The sequence below is a fragment of the Crotalus tigris genome, unplaced genomic scaffold (assembly GCF_016545835.1).
Source record: "Crotalus tigris isolate CLP2741 ecotype Arizona unplaced genomic scaffold, ASM1654583v1 scf7180000020963.25688851:1431469, whole genome shotgun sequence".
NCBI classification, from domain to species: domain Eukaryota; kingdom Metazoa; phylum Chordata; class Lepidosauria; order Squamata; family Viperidae; genus Crotalus; species Crotalus tigris.
The window spans coordinates 986,613-1,008,919 of NW_024098281.1; the positions used below are offsets into that span (position 1 = coordinate 986,613).

The 22,307-nt window shown below is 45.4% G+C and overlaps 1 protein-coding gene across 1 annotated transcript; it reads left to right on the forward strand.

Moving 5' to 3' along the window:
- Positions 1-538: 538 nt before the first annotated feature.
- On the forward strand, positions 539-16,955 carry LOC120319819 (avidin-related protein 1-like). Its single transcript, XM_039369080.1, has 4 exons — positions 539-683; positions 1,209-1,407; positions 15,956-16,076; positions 16,808-16,955. The coding sequence occupies exons 1-4, from the start codon at positions 588-590 to the stop codon at positions 16,839-16,841; spliced, it is 450 nt and encodes a 149-aa protein (XP_039225014.1). The 5' UTR covers positions 539-587; the 3' UTR covers positions 16,842-16,955.
- The last annotated feature ends 5,352 nt before the right edge of the window (positions 16,956-22,307 follow it).

The window sequence follows — 22,307 nt, forward strand, 5'->3', positions numbered from 1 at the left end:
GTCGGTGGCTTCAGGAGAGCCAGGGTTGGGCCACGACGGTCACGGTAGGGTCCTCCTGAGGCTGCGTGGCCCTTGCGCCCAGAGGGTCCCCGCGGTGGCCGGTTCCGCGGATCAGCTTCTCCCGGAGATCAATCGCTGTTCGGGATCCGTCCCCATCTCTGAATGGTGCTCATCTCCTCATCTGGGCGCCGTCGTTCCCGCAGAGCGAGCGAGAAAACTAGCAAGCGAGGGGTGGGATGGGGGGTCCCGCCGCTCCTCTCTGCCTTCGGAGGCTGGGAGGCGGGCGGAGCGAGCGAAACTTCAGGGGGAGCTCCAGGAAACGGCCGAGGCAACCCCCCCCCCTTCTTAGGACCTTTTTGGAGGAAGGGTGGGGGGGGGTGGCTGAACGTGGAGCGAAGTGCTGCTCAGCGATTTCGCAGAAGCGTCCTACCCCTCGGGCGGGGATCCTGCCCCTCCCAACCGCGGGGTGGGGGTGGGGATGGGGGTCGGAGGAGGCGGCAACTCGGGGTGGGGGGAGCCGGTGCCAGCGGAACTTTATAAGGAGCGTCCGGCCTGGAGGTGGCACGTCTAGACTTCTGGACACCACCATGGCGATTGGCCTGGCAGCTCTGGGGCTCCTCGCTTTCCTGCTCGGCTGCTCTGGAAATATTATCGAACCCCAAAACTCCAAGCGAGACGCCAAGGTCAGATGCGGGGTGGTGGGCAGAGGGTCCCAGCCTCCCCCGGGAAACCCCCCGCCACCAGCCTCTGCTCGGGTGGGCGGCAGGAACAGCTGGTGGGAGCCGGCGGGCTGCACAGAGGCTGCCGCTTCCTCGGGGTTGATCGCACCCGATGCCGTCGCGCTGAGCGCCAGAGGCCCTGGGTCCCCGACGGACGGACGGCCCAGCGTTTCCTCCTCCGTGCTCGGCCGCGATTTCGGCAGCTTGCCGCCGGGGCTGGTGCTCTCGCTCGCTGCGCAGATGGCAGAGCGATCTGCAGGCGGGTGTCGTCCCGGACCGCGGTCTGGCAGGCGCCTCCACCGACGGACTTTGGGATGCGCCCCCTTTGCCAGCCCCACCCGGCGTGGGCAGCCTTGGGGGTCGGGCACGTGGGAGCAACGGGTGTTTTCAAATCCCCGGAGAAAATGGAGCCAGGGTCTCTACCTGTTGGACAGCTGGGCTTGGCTAGCGCCCTCACTTGCTTTCCTCCCCTCTCCCGCTCTCCGTTAGTGCTCCCTGACTGGCAGATGGGAGAATGACAGAGGCGACAAGATAGTCATCAACCACAACATTAATGGGATGTTCAACGGCTTCTACCTGACGGCCGAGGGTGCCACCAACAAGACCATCCTGCCACTCATGCTGCAGGGCATCCAGCACCTGGAGCCTCAACCCACCTTTGGCTTCATTCTGATGTGGAACACCTCTGGTAGAGCCACTCACTATTTGGGGTGGAAGCAAATAGAACAGGAGGAGGGAATCTAGTGGATCTCCCCTTCCTTAGATCACTGAATGTTCCCCTCCCCCACCCTTAGCTAGAGCTGCCCAAAAACATTGGAGTCCATAAGATTCCTTGAGCCTCCAGGCACCAATGGCCTGGAATAAACCATTGGGAGTTTGATCTATGGAACATAGTCCCCCCTCCCAAGTGCTAAAACACCATTACCTGCCAGTGAGTCTCTGGCTGATTCCTCCCTCAGCCTCCACCGCTGTCTTTGTGGGCCAGTGTTTCCTAGATGACAAAGGAAAGGAGCAGCTGAAGACAGCCGCGCTGCTGCGTAGAAAGTTGGCATCCGTGGCAGCAAATTGGGGTGCAACCAGGTAAGGAAACGCAGGGGCTGAACTGCTGTGCCCCCCAACTGGAAGGGCCCTGCACACCTCTTTTTCTCTCTCTCCCCTCCCCCCTCCCAAAGTGGCTCTTGAAAAGGCGCCCCTATGGTTGCCTCTCTCGGGATGTTTTCGCACTCAGGGCTGAGCAGCTCCTGCGGGAGAGGCTGGATACTCTGTTTCTGCCACTTCCCCAAAAAAGAAACACAGCAAAGCTTTTGAGGAGGTTCCCCAGATTGTTCTCACTGACAAGTGTGGTTTGCGTGGCAACACAGTGGGTTGCCCACAGCTGGCAACACTCAGATTTGTCATGAATTGCTCTACTCAAATTGGAAAGCAGTAGCCAGCACAGCCCCATATTTGTATGGGGCAAAGAAGCCACCTGGGTGCGGTCCCTGAGCGCAAGGCCTGCAGCTCTTCTGGTCCCCATCAAAGTGGCCATCTTCTTGGTCACCTGGATGGAGCTGCTTCAAGGGAGGCCCCCAAAGACCAAGGAGAATTCGCCCAGTGTCCTTCCCCTCATCAGACGTGGCCTGCAATGCATGGTTGGGGACCTAGCCGGCCCTGTCCGCCCCTGAGAACCAGCAACGTCCATTTCCTTTGCCCCCGTTTCCTTTCTCACGTGAGTGGGTGGGAGGAGGGAATTGGATGCTCAGCTTGGGGAAGGGACACCAATCATGCCACTGTGAATTTTGACAAGTCTGTCCTTCCTGTTTCATTGTAGTGTTGGCACGGACACCTTCAAGCGCGTCAAATGAGAGGGTGAAGAGCCAGCCTTCCATGGTTTCTGCGTTTGGGGGCAAATGGGGGGGGGTGACCCTACCTACTTCACCCATCAGACCCTCTTCTCCAATAAAATGTTTGCATGAGCAGCATCGGCCTCCCTGGTCTTTCAGAAGCTCCCTGGGTGCCAATCTGCAAGTTTCCAGAAGAGGCTGGGTAGGGCCTCCACCTGGAGTGGGGGGCCCTCAAAGCTAACTCTGAGGTTCAAGGCCTTTTCTGGTACTTTCCCTCTTATTTTGTCTTGGCTTCTCTCTGGGGGGAAAGTGTTCTCTGCAGGCAGGCACCCTTGATTTGAGGAGCCCTCAGGAAATGGGGGTGTAAGGGAGGTTATTCTCTGGTCTCCTGATTTGGCCACTTCTTGTCTTTAAGTGTCTATGGAGATTCTTAGTCATCCAAGTCATAGTTGTCCCAAAGATGCTTCTTCACGAGGCAACTGGACCTTCTTGTTTTTCCTTTGAAGATGTTTTATTTCTCATCCAAGAAGCTTTTCCAGCTCTGAGTGGATGGAGGGGAATGGAAGGATTTATGCTCCTGGCAGACAGCTGGTCATTTGCATTCTTTTTGAGTGTCATTGAGGCCACCTGGAGGTTTATCTGTGTCATCAGGGTCACCTGAGTAATGCAAATGAGTGTGGAGCTTTCTTGGAACTGTTGAAAGGACTGTGTTGTAGACTGAAGATAAAGACACATTTTGGACAGAACACCACTGGTTTGAAAGGGGGGGGTCAAAGAGGCATCTATGTCAAAACTGAACAGCCGTCTCTCAACAGAGGGGGAAGGATATGTCCACAAGGCACTTGAAAGTTTTCCAGACAAGATAAATTCACAACACAAGAGAATTCATTAGGTAAAAAAAGTCCAGAGTTCACAAGGCACGATCCAAAGTCAAGGCATGGTGTCAATCCAAAGCAAGACAGGTATCACAATGACCAGGAAACAGACAGGTTGGGAACACATTGTTCCCAGCATCACCTCTACCCATCTGCTGTGCTAAATAGCCAGCTTCTGGTGCAAACCATCAAGAAAGGTGAGGCTTTCTCCTCACAAGTAATCTGGCTGACCTTCTCTGCTCCTGCCTTTTGTTTGCCCTTTGTGTTCTTGGATCAAGTCCAGAAGGCCTCCTTTTATACGTCCCAATTCCCCGGACAAAATGGCAACATCTGTAAGCACTTTTCGTGCCATGCGCATGCGCGCTCAGCTGGCGCCAAAAAACTGCCAGCATCATCAGAGTTCGACTCTTGGGTAAATCCATAATAAAACCAATAAATACTGATCACCAAGAGGAAGGTAGTAAAAAATTTTAATGAGCCGAGCTTTCATTGGGATCACCCAAAATCATCAGGGCTTTAAAGTAGTCACTGGGAAAAAATAAAACAAAAACATTATACAAGAATTCCAATGTGGTTATCCCCAACAGAAGCTCTGAAATACCCAAACCTATTGGATATAAATAAGATAATTAGATACAAGGAATTAGTAAATGAACAGGGAAATTTGAAAACAAAACAAGCATTGGAACAAGACATTGGCAGAGAGATTGATTGGTGGACATTTACACAAATTCAATCTAAATATACAGAGGACAAAAAATTATATGAAATCTAAAAAGAGCCGCAAGAATTGGATAAAATTATACATGGAACAGAAATAAAATTAATTAGCAATTTATATAAATACCTATTGAGATATAAAATGGAAGACGAGGTTGTCAAAGACACAATGATTAGATGGGCAAAAAATCTCAGATATAATATAGAAATGGGAAAAAATATGGGAAATAAATATAAAATTGACTATGTCGGCGGCATTCAAGGAAAACCAGTTGAAAATGTTTTACAGATGGCATCTTCCACCTGCAAAGCTTGCCAAGATGTTCCAGAATAAGTCGCCAACATGTTGGAAATGTAAAAAAGTACATGGAACATATTATCATCTATGGTGGACATGCCCAGTTGCAAAAAAATATTGGTCTACAATAAGAAAATGGATCCAAGAAATAATAGACCAACCTGTAGACTGGAAACCAGAGAACTTTTTGTTGGGTATTTTAAATAGAAAATATAGTAAAGAAATATGGTACTTAATTTTACATATAATAACGGCAACAAGAATAGCATATGCACAGCGCTGGAAAAATGAGAATATACCATCAGAGGAAGAAGTAATAAGAAAAATCCTGGACTGTGCTGAGATGGAGAAATTAACAAAAGAGATAAAAGAAAAGGAAGACACAGAGTATTATATAGTATGGAACAAGGTGTATGTCTGGTTGGAGACTAGAAATAATAGAGGAGAATAAATATGGAAAGGTCAAAAATGAAAATATGTGTACAATAATGTATAATAATAATAATATGAATTATTCTTAGTAAGAAGTAGAACATGAAGGAAGAAAAATGTAAATAAGAAATAATGGGGCTATAAGGACAAATATTTAAAGAAGAATAAGGGGGAAATGTAAATATTAGATTTGTTGTTGTTAATTGCGAAGTCGTGTCCGACCCATCGCGACCCCATGGACAATGTTCCTCCAGGTCTTCCTGTCCTCTACCATCGTCTGGAGTCCATTTAAGTTCACACCTACTGCTTCAGTGACTCCATCCAGCCATCTCATTCTCTGTCGTCCCCTTCTTCTATTGCCCTCAATCTTTCCCAGCATTAGGCCCTTCTCCAGTGAGTCCTTCCTTCTCATTAGGTGGCCAAAGTATTTGAATTTCAACTTCAGGATCTGGCCTTCTAAAGAGCAGTTGGGGTTGATCTCTTCTAGGACTGACCGGTTTGAACGCCTTGCAGTCCAAGGGACTCGCAGGAGTCTTCTCCAGCACCATAGTTCAAAGGCCTCAATTCTTTGACATTCAGCCTTTCTTATGGTCCAACTTTCACAGCCATACATTGCAACTGGGAAAACCATGGCCTGGACTATACGCGCTTTTGTTGGTAATGTTGGTAACGTTACCGTTGGTAACGATAATATTAGATTACCGTTACGTAATTGCTGTAAAAAAAAGGAGGAGTATATATATTGTGTGTATGTGTGTTATGTTTTGCTTTGTTCTGTTTTGTCTTGTTGGTTAAAAATAATAAAAAAAAATTTTTTAAAAAGAAATATGAAAAGTGTTAAGTGACCATTTTTATATGGAATTCTGTCCACAAATTGAGTATTCAAGTACTTAATTTGCTCAACTGTAGTAAATGCTTCAACTGGAACTATAATGAGATCTTCCAGGTTGTTTTCCTTTGGTCAATAAATTCCAAGTTAATCAAATACCATTCAGATGGAAACAAATTTCCATTAAGTAGGTTAAACATTTACCAATCTTAAGCAAAACAATTCAGAGTCATTTCTATTGGCTGATGGATATATAGGTCTAACTAAACAATTTAAACTCAACAATTTTTCCCCCAAAAAATTGTCCAACAATTACTGTCTCCTCTTTGAGTAAAACTTTTGTAATTTGAAACTGCAAGAGTGGGCATTAATTTTCATCTCCATTTGCAAATCAGAATTCTAAGCAGGGAGGAAAAAAAGTTTAAAACAAACAGTCCCCCCCCCCTTCTTTCTGTCTCTCTTGCTCTTAAAGCAACACAGCCAATTGAAAAACAAAAGAGACAGGGAAAAAAATTTGTTACAAACTTCTCACCACTAAAAAATAGTTTTTTCTCCTTCACATGCATTTTCCATAAATTCTGTCACACATTCTCCATGGGACTTTTCTTATGCAAACACTTACTATTACTTTTCAATTTACTTTTACAATAAAATCTGCAGTTTACTGTTTCTTTCACAGCCTGGGAGAGAGTGGGTGGGGGATAGGGTTTGAAGACTAACACATACACTTAGGTATCAACAAATTAATTCATTCATTTTCATTCTAACTGCTTGTATAAACAATTCCACATACAAATATTTCATTTCATACTTTCTCCAGGCAAACCATTCATTTTTAAATAAGGCCTTTTTGTGTGATGATATCAGAGAGGGTTTTGACCCTCTTCCAAGTCTTGGAAATAACCCAGAACAACACAGACAAACATATATAAACAAATACTATTAAAACAACATTTATTTAGATATATGGCTTGTCCTGCAAGAAGCGAGAAAAATCATTAGATGATTCCAACCAAACATGTGGTTTTTAACTATCTCCTATTTTTCTCACCATTCCAAGCCCAAGTGTAATGTTCTGGGTGGCCACCCATATATATAAACAAAACACACACACATCAATTTGGGGTTTGAGGCTAAAACAGACTTCCCCTTTTAATTAAAAAGGAGGGGAACATTTATCGTTACTTCCAATTTATCCCAGAAACTTCAAAAGACATTGAGGAAAGACTAAAATAAATATTGAAGGTGTGAAGGGTGAGGGAAAAGTAGCAGCCTCCTCTCCTCACCTCTGACAAAGGGGAATTGAATACAGCCAGATTGAAAGGGGGAAAGGGGAAGAAGAAAAAACTTGCTTTCACTTCTTTGAATTTTCTTTTCTTTTTCTTCCATGGCTTTAGTTGTTATCAGATAAACTAGCCAACTGGGGGTTTACAAAGTTTTTCAATGCTGTCTTATTAAATATTATTTATACTTCTACACATCAACACAAAGCACTACCAGACATTCTCTGACAGGGTTAAACTTAACAGCTACTTGAAGTTTCAAAACATCCCAATTGTTCAAAACACATTGCAAAGAAGTACATTTTGATTTAATTTGTTTTTTTAAATTCCTCTGACGATTCCCCATATATATTTTTTCTACTTCAAGATTGTTCCTCTAATATTTTCCTTACTGGGGTGTATGATGGCCGTAAGGAGGCAAAAGAATTAGCCTTTTCAGAAGGAGCTAAAAATCCAATTAAAGATGCTTTCGGAGGCACAGTTTTTACTTGATCCTAATCAGGTGTGGGGCTTGTAGTTAATTGTTGCCCTGCTGAAGCATCTGAGCCAAATTTTTCCACTGCCTCATGACACTGATGCCATTGATGTAATACCTGTACTGGAGCCCGAGATTCAAAATGTAAAGTATGCCCTATCTTTTCCCAATCTCGTAACCTAAGCCTCCAGCGCTTAGGATATCAAGGGGAATGTTTCCCTACCTCATCCACCAGCTTCCTTATGTCTGCCTCAGGTTCTTTCATGCCTGATTTGTGTAACAGGAATCTGAGTTCCTGTACCAGGAATCTGAGTTCCTGTACATGTTTCTGCTGGTGCTGAGATAAATTGCAACCCTTACTTACCCTTGAGGGGTCCCATAGGACGAAAGTGCACTTAGGGGTCTATTCCAAATGTTGGTAAGTAAGTTGGCTGTTGCTTCCTCGAAAGCAGGGGCTGTCCCAGTTGCTCCATGGGGGGCTGTCCCTGTTCAGGGTGCCAGATGTAAGATGCTAAGAAAAAGATGCAGGCATTTCTTGAGCAGAGGTTTGAGGCTGCTGCAGAGCTGCTTGTCACAGCTTGAGACAGCTTGAGAATTTCTCTGTGTTTATTGGTTTTTATATCCTTTTTACATACATAGGCTTTTCCATTAAATGCTGACATAAAGTTTTCTAGTAACACATTACCTGATCAAAGACCAAGTAAAGAGCAAACAGGAGAAGGAACTAATCAAAGGCAGGAAGAGATAGGAAGGAACTTAAGCATATTATCTACAGGAAGAGATATGAAGTAACTTAATCATATTTAGGTAGGTGAGGCATTAAGTCTGCTTCATTAGGGTATCAAAAGGTTTGTGGGGGGGGAAGCATGGCAGTTTGCTGCGCGTGCATTTTCCCCCACATCTCACTCTTCTCTATTTTATTAGTGAGGACATTATCTTAAGCTCAAGTAGTTAGTGGGTCTTAGTCAGGGGATATATAACTTTGCATTTGTTTATACAAAACATAACTTGTTCCTGAGGTACGTTAATGGTAGTTTAGTGTGGAAAATTGAAAGTAGAAGGGAAAAAAGACATTGAATAACCATATATGTGCATAATTAAAGGATACCTCTTGAAAGGAGATACAATTTAAAATTCTTTGAGTATCATGTATACAATGAGGTTTTTTAGGTGAAGTAGTTCAGCTGACAATTTTTGCACAAGTAAGATTTGTAGGCACAGCTACAATTGGTGTATGCAAAACAATAGCATCAAGGGGTAACATATAAGAGGAATGACCCCAGCTTGACATAGTTGCATAATGAAATTCATTGTCTGATAGAAAATTGCTTAAACCAGTATAATTTTTTAAAACTGAAGCTGGAACACACACAGGTATAAGACAGGTAGAGAGTAGATTTTCCATATCATATGATTCAGAAATGCAAAAGTCTGTCACTTGTGTTACATTAGCTAATTGCACCCAAATATTATATTTCATCCGTGATTCTAAAGGATGATGTGGGAGAGCTTGAGCCCCTACACAGCAATTAAGAAGGAAAGAAAGGCAAAGAATGACTAAGGAATTTGCAGTTAAAACCACAAATATGGCAGTGCATAAATTCTCTGGTGTAGATTCTTTTCCCTGTTGCTGCAGAACCATCTGTGGTTTGGATGTTAGGTTTTTCACATTGCCCCAGGTTGTTGGTCAACTGCGATGGCGAGAGCGAAAGGGATGTTCTGCTGTCTGAAGAGTCACCTGCTTCATTTCCAGTATTGGGTTCTAGACTTGATGCCATGACATCCTTGGCTGGTCGCACACATTGGGCTAGAATCCAGAGAGGGCCTGTAGGAGCAAGCACAGCAGCATAGCCTCGCCCCCAAGTTAGTAAGGGAATTGGACCTAACCAGGTTTTATCAGGCAATTGCCGATAACATACCAATGGATTACGGAGCACAGCTCTCTGCTGAAAGTGACACTGGTAGGCAGTAGTTTTTTGAAAAGAAATATTTAGCTGATTTAAAGTTATTAGGACTTTATTGACTTGACGAGTTATCCATGCCAAATTAGGTACCCTTGATCCTTCCTTTTTTATTTGTTTTGTGAAGGCAGTCCTTAAAGGACCATTACATATGTTAGAAACAAAGGATAGCTGCTGTAAAATTAAAAACAAAGCCATAAGATTGTGGTCGATCCTGGGCATGATGTAAGCACCTGGAAAATTAAAAATAAGTTGGCACACATAACGAAAGTCAGAGATTAAGTTAAAAGTCTGTTGAGAAAAGGTGTGGAAAGCTAAAATAGCAGCAGATAATTCTGAGTGTTGTGGTGAGGATTGCACTGCAGTGTAGGCAGATGATATGAAATACAGCCTAAATAGTCAGTTAAAGACACTAAAAAGATAAGTTATTCTGAAAATAAAATTGAAAATCAAATTTTGGGATAGGAAGAACAATATTAATTAAATCAGTCCCATTTCAAGGACAAGCTCGATTGTGTCCTAAGATTATTATTTCAGCAACAGCCTGGATAAAAGATAAAACATTTTGGGATGGGATAAGTAAAGCCATTCAATACAATATACTTTTTGTGCTTCTAACACAGATAATACTCCTGATAGTGGCTTACTAGTAAGAAATATGAAAAGTGTTAAGTGACCATTTTTATATGGAATTCTGTCCACAAATTGAGTATTCAAGTACTTAATTTGCTCAACTGTAGTAAATGCTTCAACTGGAACTATAATGAGGTTGTTTTCCTTTGGTCAATAAATTCCAAGTTAATCAAATACCATTCAGAGGGAAACAAATTTCCATTAAGTAGATTAAACATTTACAAATCTTAAGCAAAACAATTTAGAGTTATTTTTTTTTTGACTGATGGACATATAGGTCTAACTAAACAATTTAAACTCAACAATTTCCCCCCCCAAAAAAATTGTCCAACAATTACTGTCTCCTCTTTGAGTAAAACTTTTGTAATCTGAAACTGCAAGAGTGGGTGTTAAGTCCTGGGAGCGATGGCGAATGAAGAAGACACATGTGTTCTTTATTGTGCTTTAGTCAAAACTCCAACAACGAGCAAAGGGACGCAGGCCTCCTTTTATACGTCCCAATTCCCCGGACAAAATGGCAACATCTCTAAGCACTTTTCACGCCCTGCGCATGTATGTATGTAAAGAGCAAACAGGAGAAGGAACTTGTCAAACCCTCCCGGGCTCAACACACATACAGGGGGAACCAGCACAGGACTAGAAGCATACTGTTCGGAAGAAAAAAACCAGAGATCCTCCAGAGACCATTCTTCTTCTAAACCGAGTGACGGGCACTTGCATGAGACCTAGGACCTCACACCTGCGTGGAAGGAAGGCTGCACATGTGCAGAAAGACAATGAGCCAATGATCAGATGTTTGTCAGCTAGCCGACAGCCAGCTGACGAGAGGAGTTCGAAGATTCCAGAGTGTCGCTGAGACGGATCCAGACGAGGGAACTGTAATTACTAATGGCTGGAGGGTGCTGGTTGGGTGATAGTAGGGTGAGGTGTAGGAGAGTGATATGGGTGGGGTTGTAATTTGTTGGGAGGGGATGTGATTGGGAGGTAATTGGGTGAAGGGTGGGGTGGCTTTTGAAATGTATTTAGGCAGTGCTGGGAGGCAATAGCTCCCAGCGCAAACTTTAATTTGGCAAAGAGCCTCATTGCTGCAGGTCTCTGCTAACAACTAAATTGATCCTGATTAAACCGTTGCTACCTGAGTGAAGATTGTTGTCATGTTTTTTGTAACTCACAGTTCCGGTAAGGATCATTGACAGAACTAATCAAAGGCAGGAAGAGATAGGAAGGAACTTAAGCATATTATTTACAGGAAGAGATATGAAGTAACTTAATCATATTTAGGTAGGTGAGGCATTAAGTCAAAAGTGGATGACCTTCTGTCTGCTTCATTAGGGTATCAAAAGGTGATGACATGTGTAGGGGGGAAAGCATGGCAGTTTGCTGCGCGTGCATTTTCCCCCACAATATATTAAGCAAAATACTGAAAGATGTTTGTAATGGACTATTGTTAGAGGCTAAACTTCCAAATACATGGATAGAAGCAAATATTACTTTGATACCAAAAGAAGATTCAGACCTGACGTATATTAAGAACTACAGACCGATTTCATTACTTAATGTGGATTATAAATTTTTTACTTCAATAATGGCAGAGTGACTGAAAAAATACTTAGTTGAATTCATACATCCAGATCAAAACAAGATCAAATCAAAAACAATTTAAGGGTGATAATGGACGTATTAGAATACTATGAATTACATCCAGGGAAACAATTAGCATTAGTATTTTTAGACGCTCAAAAGGCATTTGATAATGTTTCTTGGCAATTCATGATTCAGCAACTGCAAACAATGGATTTTGGAAAGAACTTTACAAATATGATAAAAACAATATATAGCAACCAGACAGCAAAAGTGATAGTGAATGGAGATTACACTGAGAGTTTTGAGATAAGAAAAGATACGAGGCAAGTCCACTATCTCCATTATTATTTATCTTTACTTTGAAAGTGTTAAATAGAAGGATTAGACAGGACATAGAAATTAAAGGATTGAAAATAAAAGATGAAACATATAAGTTACAAGCATTTGCCGATGATCTAGTATTTATGTTGGAAGAACCTTTAGAGACGATTCCTAAGCTATGGGGAAAGATAGAAGAGTATGGAAAAATGGCGGGATTAAAAATAAATAAAGAAAAAACTAAAGTAATAGTTAAGAACCTTACAGATAAACAGAAAAGGCAAATGCTAGAGAAAACAGAGGTACAGATAGTGAAAAAAGTTAAGTACCTAGGTATTCATCTTTCGGCTAAATGTTTGTCAATAAAAGAAAACAACTATACAAAATTATTGAAGCAAATAAAGGTAGACTTGGAAAGGTGGAAAAATCTGCAATTGTCAATATTAGGAAGAATTGCTACAGTAAAAATGAACGTATTTCCGAAGGTTTTATTTCTATTTCAAACAATTCCGATAAAACTTGAGAAAAATTTTTTTCAACACTTAAATTCATTAATTTTGAACTTCATTTGGCAGGGGAAGAAAGCTAGAATTAAGATGAAAACATTACAAGATGCTAAGGAAAATGGAGGATTTGGGCTGCCGGAATGGATATTGTACTATCAAGCATCTGTTTTAACATGAGTGAAAGAATGGATAATGCTTAGAAATAAAAGGTTGTTGTATTTAGAGGGACATGATTTACAACTGGGGTGGCACGCTTTCTTATGGTATGGGAAAAACAGAGTCCATAAGTATTTTCAAATAACTTTAAGAATTCCAGGGTGGTTATCAACGATGGAAGCATTTATACATCCGAACTTGGTAGATTTTGAAAAAATAGGGGCATATAGAGATATTCTAAATACTGATGGGAATTTAAAATCTAAACAAGAACTGGAAAATCAGGGATAAGGTGGGCAAATTTTTTTGTCTATAATATAGAACTAGAAAAATGGCAAATGATATGGGAGAGAAACTATAAACTAACAATGTCAACTTCATATAAAGAAAACTTGTATAAAATGTTTTATAGATGGCACCTGCCACCAGCAAGATTAGCAAAGATGTTTAAAAACATGTCAGATAGATGTTGGAAATGTAAACATAATATAGGCATGTATTACTACATTTGGTGGACATGTGGCAAGGCTAAGGCTTATTGGAGAAAGATACATATGTGGTTAGAAAAAATATTGGGTGAACAAGTTGATTTTAAACCTGAACTTTTTTTACTAGGTATAATGTCTGAAAAGATCAATAAGCAGAGTCTTTATTTAATCTTACACGTCACCACAGCGGCGAGAATAATTTTTGCAAAATACTGGAAGAATGAAGGATTGCCATGAGAAGAAGAAATAATCAGGAAAATACTGGAATGTGCAGAGATGGACAGATTAACTATGAGACTGAAAGATAAAGGAGACACAGACTACTATCAAATTTGGGACGTATTTTCTTGTTGGTTAGAGGAAAGAATGAAGGATTAGGAATTGAATATTATTAAAAAAAAAAACTTGGCCCTTTTATGACTCATGGACTCCAACTCCCAGAATTCCTCACCATCAAAGATTAAAGTCCACAAGTCTTAAAGTTGCCAGGTTTGAGGACCCCTGTACAACAATATTAAAGTGAGAGGAAACCCCACTCCTTACTGGCACTGATGAAATTACCTAGTTGGGTCATGAATGAACACACACACACACACCCCTACCTGCCAAAAAACATATGAGCTGCTTAAAATGCCCTTGAACAATACAACCTTCACTGCGAGCCAAAGCGCTCCCCCCCCCAGTGGGGACAGGGGGGCATCTCAGCTTGGATCTCGTGGCCCAAAAAGCCAAAATATTTTTCTTCGCTAACCCGAACATCTCAAGGATGGTTTGTCTTCATGCTGACCTACTAGGAAGGGATGAGGATGATGATGATGATGAAGGTCAAACAGATAGGCTTATTTAAAACATTGCAATCCGCCTTTGGCTCCTGCCTTGGGTGAAAATGAAACCAACGCCTGGGAGGGGAAAACCGGGCCAAAGGTGTCCGAGCCTTCCCAATGGCTGCTCAGCAGAGCCTCCGAGCCCCCCTGTGGGGTTCACATCAAGCGCTGCCTTGTTGCTTGTCTGCGTGTAAAGTAACTTCTGCCGCGTCCCCTCCCCTCCCCCCCGTGCGGTTCGGTGGCTTCAGGAGAGCCAGGGTTGGGCCACGACGGGCACGGTAGGGTCCTCCTGAGGCTGCGTGGCCCTTGCGCCCAGAGGGTCCCCGCGGTGGCCGGTTCCGCGGATCAGCTTCTCCCGGAGATCAATCGCTGTTCGGGATCCGTTCCCATCTCTGAATGGTGCTCATCTCCTCATCTGGGCGCCGTCGTTCCCGCAGAGCGAGCGAGCAAACTAGCAAGCGAGGGGTGGGGGTGGGGGGTCCCGCCGCTCCTCTCTGCCTTCGGAGGCTGGGAGGCGGGCGGAGCGAGCGAAACTTCAGGGGAGCTCCAGGAAACGGCCGAGGCAACCCCCCCCCCTTCTTAGGACCTTTTTGAAGAAATGGCAAGGGGCCCCCCCCGACGCCCTCTCCTCCTCCCCAGCTAGACTGCAGCAGGTTTGGGGCAGACTTGATTCCCTTCGGACCCCACCAGGCAGACCAAGGAGTAACTCGGGCAACGATGTATGGGGAGGAAGGGTGGGGGGTGGCTTAACGAGGAGCGAAGTGCTGACGAAGTGCTGCTCAGCGCTCGCAGAAGGCCAGCGATTTCGCAGAAGCGTCCGACCCCTCCCAGCCGCGGGGGGGTGGGGGTCGGAGGCGGCGGCAACTCGGGGTGGGGGGAGCCGGTGCCAGCGGAGCTTTATAAGGAGCGTCCCGCCTGGAGGTGGCACGTCTAGACTCCTGGACACCACCATGGCGATTGGCCTGGCAGCTCTGGGGCTCCTCGCTTTCCTGCTGGGCTGCTCTGGAAATATTGTCGAACCCCAAAACTCGGAGCGAGCCGCCAAGGTCAGATGCTCCCCCGGGGAACCCCCCGCCACCAGCTCTGCTCGGGTGGGCGGCAGGAACAGCTGGTGGGAGCCGGCGGGCTGCGCAGAGGCTGCCGCTTCCTCGGGGTTGATCGCACCCGATGCCGTCGCGCTGAGCGCCAGAGGCCCTGGGTCCCCGACGGACGGACGCCCAGCGTTTCCTCCTCCGTGCTCGGCCTCGATTTCAGCAGCCTGCCGCCAGGGCTGGTGCTCTCGCTCGCTGCGCAGATGGCAGAGCGATCTGCAGGCGGGTGTCGTCCCGGACGTGGTCTGGCAGGCGCCTCCACCGACGGACTTTGGGATGCGCCCCCTTTGCCAGCCCCACCCGGCTGGGCAGCCTTGGGGGTCGGGCACGTGGGAGCAGCGGGTGTTTTCAAATCCCCCGGAGAAAATGGAGCCAGGGTCTCTATCTGTTGGACAGCTGGGCTTGGCTAGCGCCCTGACTCGCTTTCCTTCCCTCTCCCGCTCTCCCTTAGTGCTCCCTGACTGGCAGCTGGGTGAATGACAAGGGCGACAAGATAGTCATCAACCACAATATTAATGGGATGTTCAACGGCTTCTACCTGACGGTCCTGGGTGCCACCAACAAGACATCCCGCCACTCATGCTGCAGGGCATCCAGCACCTGGAGCCTCAACCCACCTTTGGCTTCATTCTGATGTGGAACACCTCTGGTAGAGCCACTCACTATTTGGGGTGGAAGCAAATAGAAGGGGAGGAGGGAATCTAGTGGATCTCCCCTTCCTTAGATATGCTTCTTGCAGGTTCTTTCACTGAATGTTCCCTCCCCCACCATTAGCTAGAGCTGCCCAAAAACATTGGAGTCCATAAGATTCCTTGAGCCTCCAGGCACCAATGGCCTGGAATAAACCATTGGGAGTTTGATCTATGGAACATAGTCCCCCCCTCCCAAGTGCTAAAACACCATTACCTGCCAGTGAGTCTCTGGCTGCTTCCTCCCTCAGCCTCCACCGCTGTCTTTGTGGGCCAGTGTTTCGTAGATGACAAAGGAAAGGAGCAGCTGAAGACAGCCACGCTGCTGCGTAGAAAGTTGGCATCCGTGGCAGAAAATTGGGGTGCAACCAGGTAAGGAAATGCAGGGGCTGAACTGCTGTGCCCCCAACTGGAAGGGCCCTGCACACCTCTTTTTCTCTCTCTCCCCTCCCCCCTCCCAAAGTGGCTCTTGAAAAGGCGCCCCTATGGTTGCCTCTCTCGGGATGTTTTCGCACCCAGGGCTGAGTAGCTCCTGCGGGAGAGGCTGGAGACTCCCTTTCTGCCACTTCCCCAAAAAAGAAACACAGCAAAGCTTTTGAGGAGGTTCCCCAGATTGTTCTCGCTGACAAGTGTGGTTTGCGTGGCAACACAGTGTGGGTTGCCCACAGCTGGCAACACTCAGATTTGTCATTAATTGCTCTACTCAAATTGGAGAGCAGTAGCCAGCACAGCCCCATATTTGTATGGGGCAAAGAGGCCACCTGGGTGTGGTCCCTGAGCACAAGGCCTGCAGCTCTTCTGGTCCCCACCAACGTGGCCATCTTCTTGGTCACCTGGATGGAGCTGCTTCAAGGGAGGCCCCCAAAGACCAAGGAGAATTCGCCCAGTGTCCTTCCCCTCATCAGACGTGGCCTGCAATGCCTGGTTGGGGACCTAGCCGGCCCTGTCCGCCCCTGAGAACCAGCAGCGTCCATTTCCTTTGCCCCCCTTTTCTTTCTCACATGAGTGGGTGGGAGGAGGGAATTGGATGCTCAGCTTGGGGAAGGGACACCAATCATGCCACCCTGAATTTTGACAAGTCTGTCCTTCCTGTTTCATTGTAGTGTTGACACGGACACCTTCAAGCGCGTCAAATGAGAGGGTGAAGAGCCAGCCTTCCATGGTTTCTGCGTTTGGGTGCAAATGGGGGGTGACCCTACCTACCTCACCCATCAGACCCTCTTCTCCAATAAAATGTTTGCATGAGCAGCATCGGCCTCCCTGGTCTTTCAGAAGCTCCCTGGGTGCCAATCTGCAGGTTTCTAGAAGAGGCTGGGTAGGGCCTCCACCTGGAGTGGGGGGGGGCCCTCAAAGCTAACTCTGAGGTTCAAGGCCTTTTCTGGTACTTTCCCCCTTATTTTGTCTTGGCTTCTCCCTGGGGGGAAAGTGTTCTCTGCAGGCAGGCAGCCTTGATTTGAGGAGCCCTCAGGAAATGGGAGTGTAAGGGAGGTTATTCTCTGGTCTCCTGATTTGGCCACTTCTTGTCTTTAAGTGTCTATGGAGATTCTTAGTCATCCAAGTCATAGTTGTCCCAAAGATGCTTCTTCACGAGGCAACTGGGCCTTCTTGTTTTTCCTTTGAAGATGTTTTACTTCTCACCCAAGAAGCTTTTCCAGCTCTGAGTGGATGGTGGGGAATGGAAGGATTTATGCTCCTGGCAGACAGCTGGTCATTTGCATTCTTGTTGAGTGTCCCTGAGGCCACCTGGAGGTTTATCTGTGTCATCAGGGTCACCTGAGTAATGCAAATGAGTGTGGAGCTTTCTTGGAACTGTTGAAAGGACTGTGTGGTAGACTGAAGATAGATGTCATACCTCTCCCCCTCTGGTGGGGGGCCTTTTTTCACAGAGCACCACTGGTTTGAAAGGGGGGGTCAAAGAGGCCATCTATGTCAAAACTGAACAGCCGTCTCTCAACAGAGGGGAAGCAAATGTCCACAAGGCACTTGAAAGTTTTCCAGACAAGATAAATCCACAAGACAAGAAAATTCATTAGGCAAGAAAAGTCCAGAGTTTATAAGGCACGATGCAAAGTCAAGGCATGGCGTCAATCCAAAGCAAGACAGGTATCACAATGACCAGGAAACAGCCAGGTTGGGAACACATTGTTCCCAGCATCGCCTCCACTCATCTGCTGTACTAAAAAGCCAGCTTCTGGTGCAAGCCATCAAGAAAGGCGAGGCTTTCTCCTCACAAGTAATCTGGCTGATCTTCTCTGCACCTGCCTTTTGTTTGCCCTATGTGTTCTTGGATCAGGTCCAGAAGGCATTTTTTCTTCCTCATCACTGTGTACTTTCCCCACCTGAAGCCTCGGGGCTGTCCTGCTTCAGCTGCGCTTCAGCCAATCCTCTCAAATCCTTGCTTGGAGCCATTGACCAACTCCCCTCCAGATATGCCTGGGACTGGTTCATCCTCCTCCTGTTCTTTAAAATATAAATTATCACAGTCTTTTTCTTATTTTCTTCTTGTGATAACACAGGAGCATAAATATCGGACAGTGGTTTGTTAAAAGAACTGTGGTTTTAATATACAATATGCAACAACAATATTCAGGGAGCATACAGAATATAAGATAATCAATTATATTCAAACGGTTGAAGTGAGCAAACAGGTTCCAACTGCTGTTCTTCTCAGACATAGTCCCTTAAAGTAGGGGTCTCTAAGCTGGCTGAGGAATTCTGGTAGTTGAAGTCCACAGGTCTTAAAGTTGCCAAGGTTGGGGACCTCTGTCTTAAAGAGATACAACCCGAAACACTCTGCTGACTCATTCTGTATATATCACTTCTGCCGGTCAGCTACTATATCATAATTACCTTTATACTCAGAGCTGACATCTGGAGAGGTATCAGGGGAAGCTTGAGGGGGGAGGGGAGAAATAATCACAATTGGTCACCCATGATGCACAGGGAGTCATCTTGGATGAATGGTTGTCCACTCTTATCTATGAAATTCTCCATCAATGGAGCATCCACAACTCCAGGAGGCAAGCTGTTCCACTGATCACTCTACTAGGAAATTCATCTCTATTTCCACATTAAATCTCCTTTTGTCAAGCAAAACAAAGGCAGCATGACATACAACAGGACAGAGATTGCATCGGTCATGCTTGTCGGTGACCTGTGCTGAATTTCAGATTCACACACGTGCGCACGCATGCACACACACACACACACACACACAGACACACACACACACACACACACACACACGCACAAAGTTACTATGAGGTACTAGTAAGTTACTCAAGGCCGAATAAATAATAGATGAGGAAAGGAATGCAAGTCAAAACGAAGTCTCTTAGAAAGCAAGCTTGCCTGTTGACTTTTATTTTGAAAAGGAACATAGAGAAGTTAAAGCCTAGTCCAGGGGTAGGCAACCTTGGCTCTTTTATGACTTGTGGACTTCAACTCCCAGAATTCCTGAGCCAGCATGGCTCAGCTTGGAAACCTCTCCCTTTCCGCTCAGCATGGCTGGCTCAGGAATTCTGGGAGCTGAAGTCCACGAGTGATAAAAGAGACAAGGTTGCCTACACCTGGCCTAGTCCAAAATTCAGAAAACCAAGCCAGGTTCACCAGCCTCCCTCAAAGCCAGAATTTCAGGGGGGTTTACATGACCAGACTACACAGGAACAACAACAATTCAGCCAGCATTTATTTCCAACAAAGAACTATGGTCAGGACTGTTTATTAAACCAGGCTGCAGCCAGCTCTTTAATTAAGAGAGTTTCTTCCTTGCTTGGCGAGGAGCTTGGCTAAGCGTCTTTCCTCTCTTTTCTACACACGGGGCTTGGAGGGCTATGCCTCATCCTCTGATTGCTCCAGCTTTTCTGACGATGTCTGAGTTTGAACAGTGACTCCCTACTTGGTATTTGGCTCCCCTAAAGACCAAGTGAAACACAAGCGGTTGGGTTTTGGCCCAATTAAGCTACAAAGGCAGCATGAGTCCTGTTTTTGGACTGAAGAGCTCAAATTGAGGGTGCTGCATTCTTCCTGCCCCCCCCCCAATCTCCCTGAGGTTTTTCATATCATCAGCCATGCTATCCTACTGGGCTGACCCTGGGGTGGATAGGGGTGGGGGTACTATGTTCCTCATTCAGCCCTAGGCCCCTTTTATGTGGAGCACCCCAGAGCCTGGGTCACTCACCTCTGCTGTTTCACACCCACACAAGCTCCTAGTTAAGTGGCTCAGCTGCATGGAATTCTTTGATGATATTTGGTTGGCCATCCCTACCCTAGGATACACAGGTGGTGTTGCTCAGGTGCTTCTCCAGCACCCGGAGACTGTGATAGTTTGGGTGGGTGTGGGGTTGGCAGGGACTCAACCCTAGCAAGACAGAGGGGCTCTGGGCAACTGAGTCTCCCCTGAATCTGGAGAGTTATTCTCCTTAAAACACTCCAATACAGGGTTGGTGTGCAATGGGGGAGGGAGAGGCTCCTGGACCTCCAGCTCCTGCCGTGGCTAGGAGAACCTTTTGGTCGGTTCTGGACTGGGAAGCCCTGCCTACATGCACCCCGGTCCCTTCCAAATTGGACCACCACAACACTCTGTTCATGCAATATTATAATAGTCGACACAAAGATGACGACCTGGAGCAGACACATCCTGCAGAGCTCCCGAGGGCAATGGTGGGGGGTGGCCCACCTGCTTGTGGCTCGTTGCTTCTTCCTGTGGGGGTGTCTTTTGCTCCCGGTGGTGCAACTGATCAGCCACTGAATTCTGCCATGTGGGAAATCAGTCCCCTCCAGAGAAAGAAATATTCTTGGAAATATTTAAAAGGCAGAATATATTTCCCGAAAGGATTTTAAAGGCAGAAACCACCCGCCCAAGTCTCTCTGTCCCAAACAGAAACCAAGTCTGTAGAATTGCAGATGTGATAATCTTGTCAGAAAGACTGGAGTCAGGAAACTGGGATTAGGAAGAAAGATCCCTAGAATCAACAATCCGTCACACCAAAATCTTTTCTTTCAGAGCCATCTTTCTGTCTGGCTCTCCTCTTCAATAAACTGCAACCTTCTTTCTAAAGTAGTCGCCATATTGTTTATTCCCAGCTTGGACTGAACCATGATGAAGACTTTTCTTTCAACTGCCTGTTCTGCTCCCAACAGAACAGACGGCCTTAGTTCTATACAGGACAGACAGATAACTCAATAGAGATGATTTTAAAAGAGAAATATATTTATTCAGAGGAATTACTTGCATTTATGTTGATTGATTCTGGATAATACATCTCTGTTCATTTCCATAGGTAATTTGATGATATATTTTCCCCTCTTCTACTGCATAAGCATCACATGTTGGCATAGGACCTCCAAGCCGTGGCTAAGTGCCATGAGGCTTGGAAGAAAAAAGACATTCCCCCCTGGCTTGTATCCAGGAAATCCTCTGATGAGCTCAGTAACTCCTCCCACTGACCCATTGATATGGGATAGCTAACTAGCTAAACTACATTCTTAAGGAGACACCACTTAACCCAATAAATGCAAACCTATATGCTCTAGCCAGGGTTACATAGAGTTATACGATTCAGAGCTCTCCCCGCTTGGAAATTTAAATTTTTACTACTAACTAACTGAAATAGCAAAACATAGCATTAAGGCATGCAATACTTTTTGCTGGCTAACTAGTGACTAAATAGGCCAAAAATATGGTATCAAAACATGCATAACTATAATGTAAATATAAAAACATGCACAATTATAACAGAAATAAGCAAGTGTTACATCAAACAATGCATAAACACAATACATAGTTTGAGGTTCGATCTTCTAGTTCAATCTTCGTCAGCAACAGGACCAAATTGGTGATCAGCCTGGTACAAGAGTCTTTGAGTCATGACCTGACTCATGTGGCTTCACGATTTGGACCTCAGATTGGCAGACTAGTTCATCAACTGGTTGGGTCTGATGCTTAAGTCCCATGGGCCAATAGTTCTGGTATGCGTTCTTGTCTCTCAGTGAGACAAGGTCTTCTTCCTGTAAAGGAAACTGGAACCAAATCTGGAACAGAAAAACTGGAACCCAAAATTTCTCAGGAATAAAGGAAACTGGATTCACAGGATGCTCAGGAACTGAAGAATCTGGAACTACTGGAAACTCAGAGACAGTAGGAGTTGGAGAATCAAGAACAAAAGACTCATGATATTTAGGAATCGAAGAACCTGGAAACACAGGGAACTCAGGAGCCGAAGAACCTGGAAAAACAGGAACAGCTGGAGCTGGAGAATCAGGAACAGCTGGAAACTCAGGGATGTCAGCAGGGGCAGAAGACTCAGGAACCGCAGGGTCTGGAACCACCGATGGAGCATTGAAGATGGCTACTACTGTTGTCATCAGGTTAGTGAGGACTTCATGTGTGGATGTGGGTGTCTTTGACAACATAGAGTCCATGATTTTGCGGGGTATGCCAATTATGCGCTCCCACACTTTGCCCATGTGAGGTGCATGGGGAGGGTAATTCTTGGCCTTCAGACATTTGTCAATCACTGGATCATGAAAAATATCTTTGATAGTCTGTAAGTCCTTGCAGGCTCCTATAAGGCTAATTCTTGGGAAGCTAAGACAAGTGAT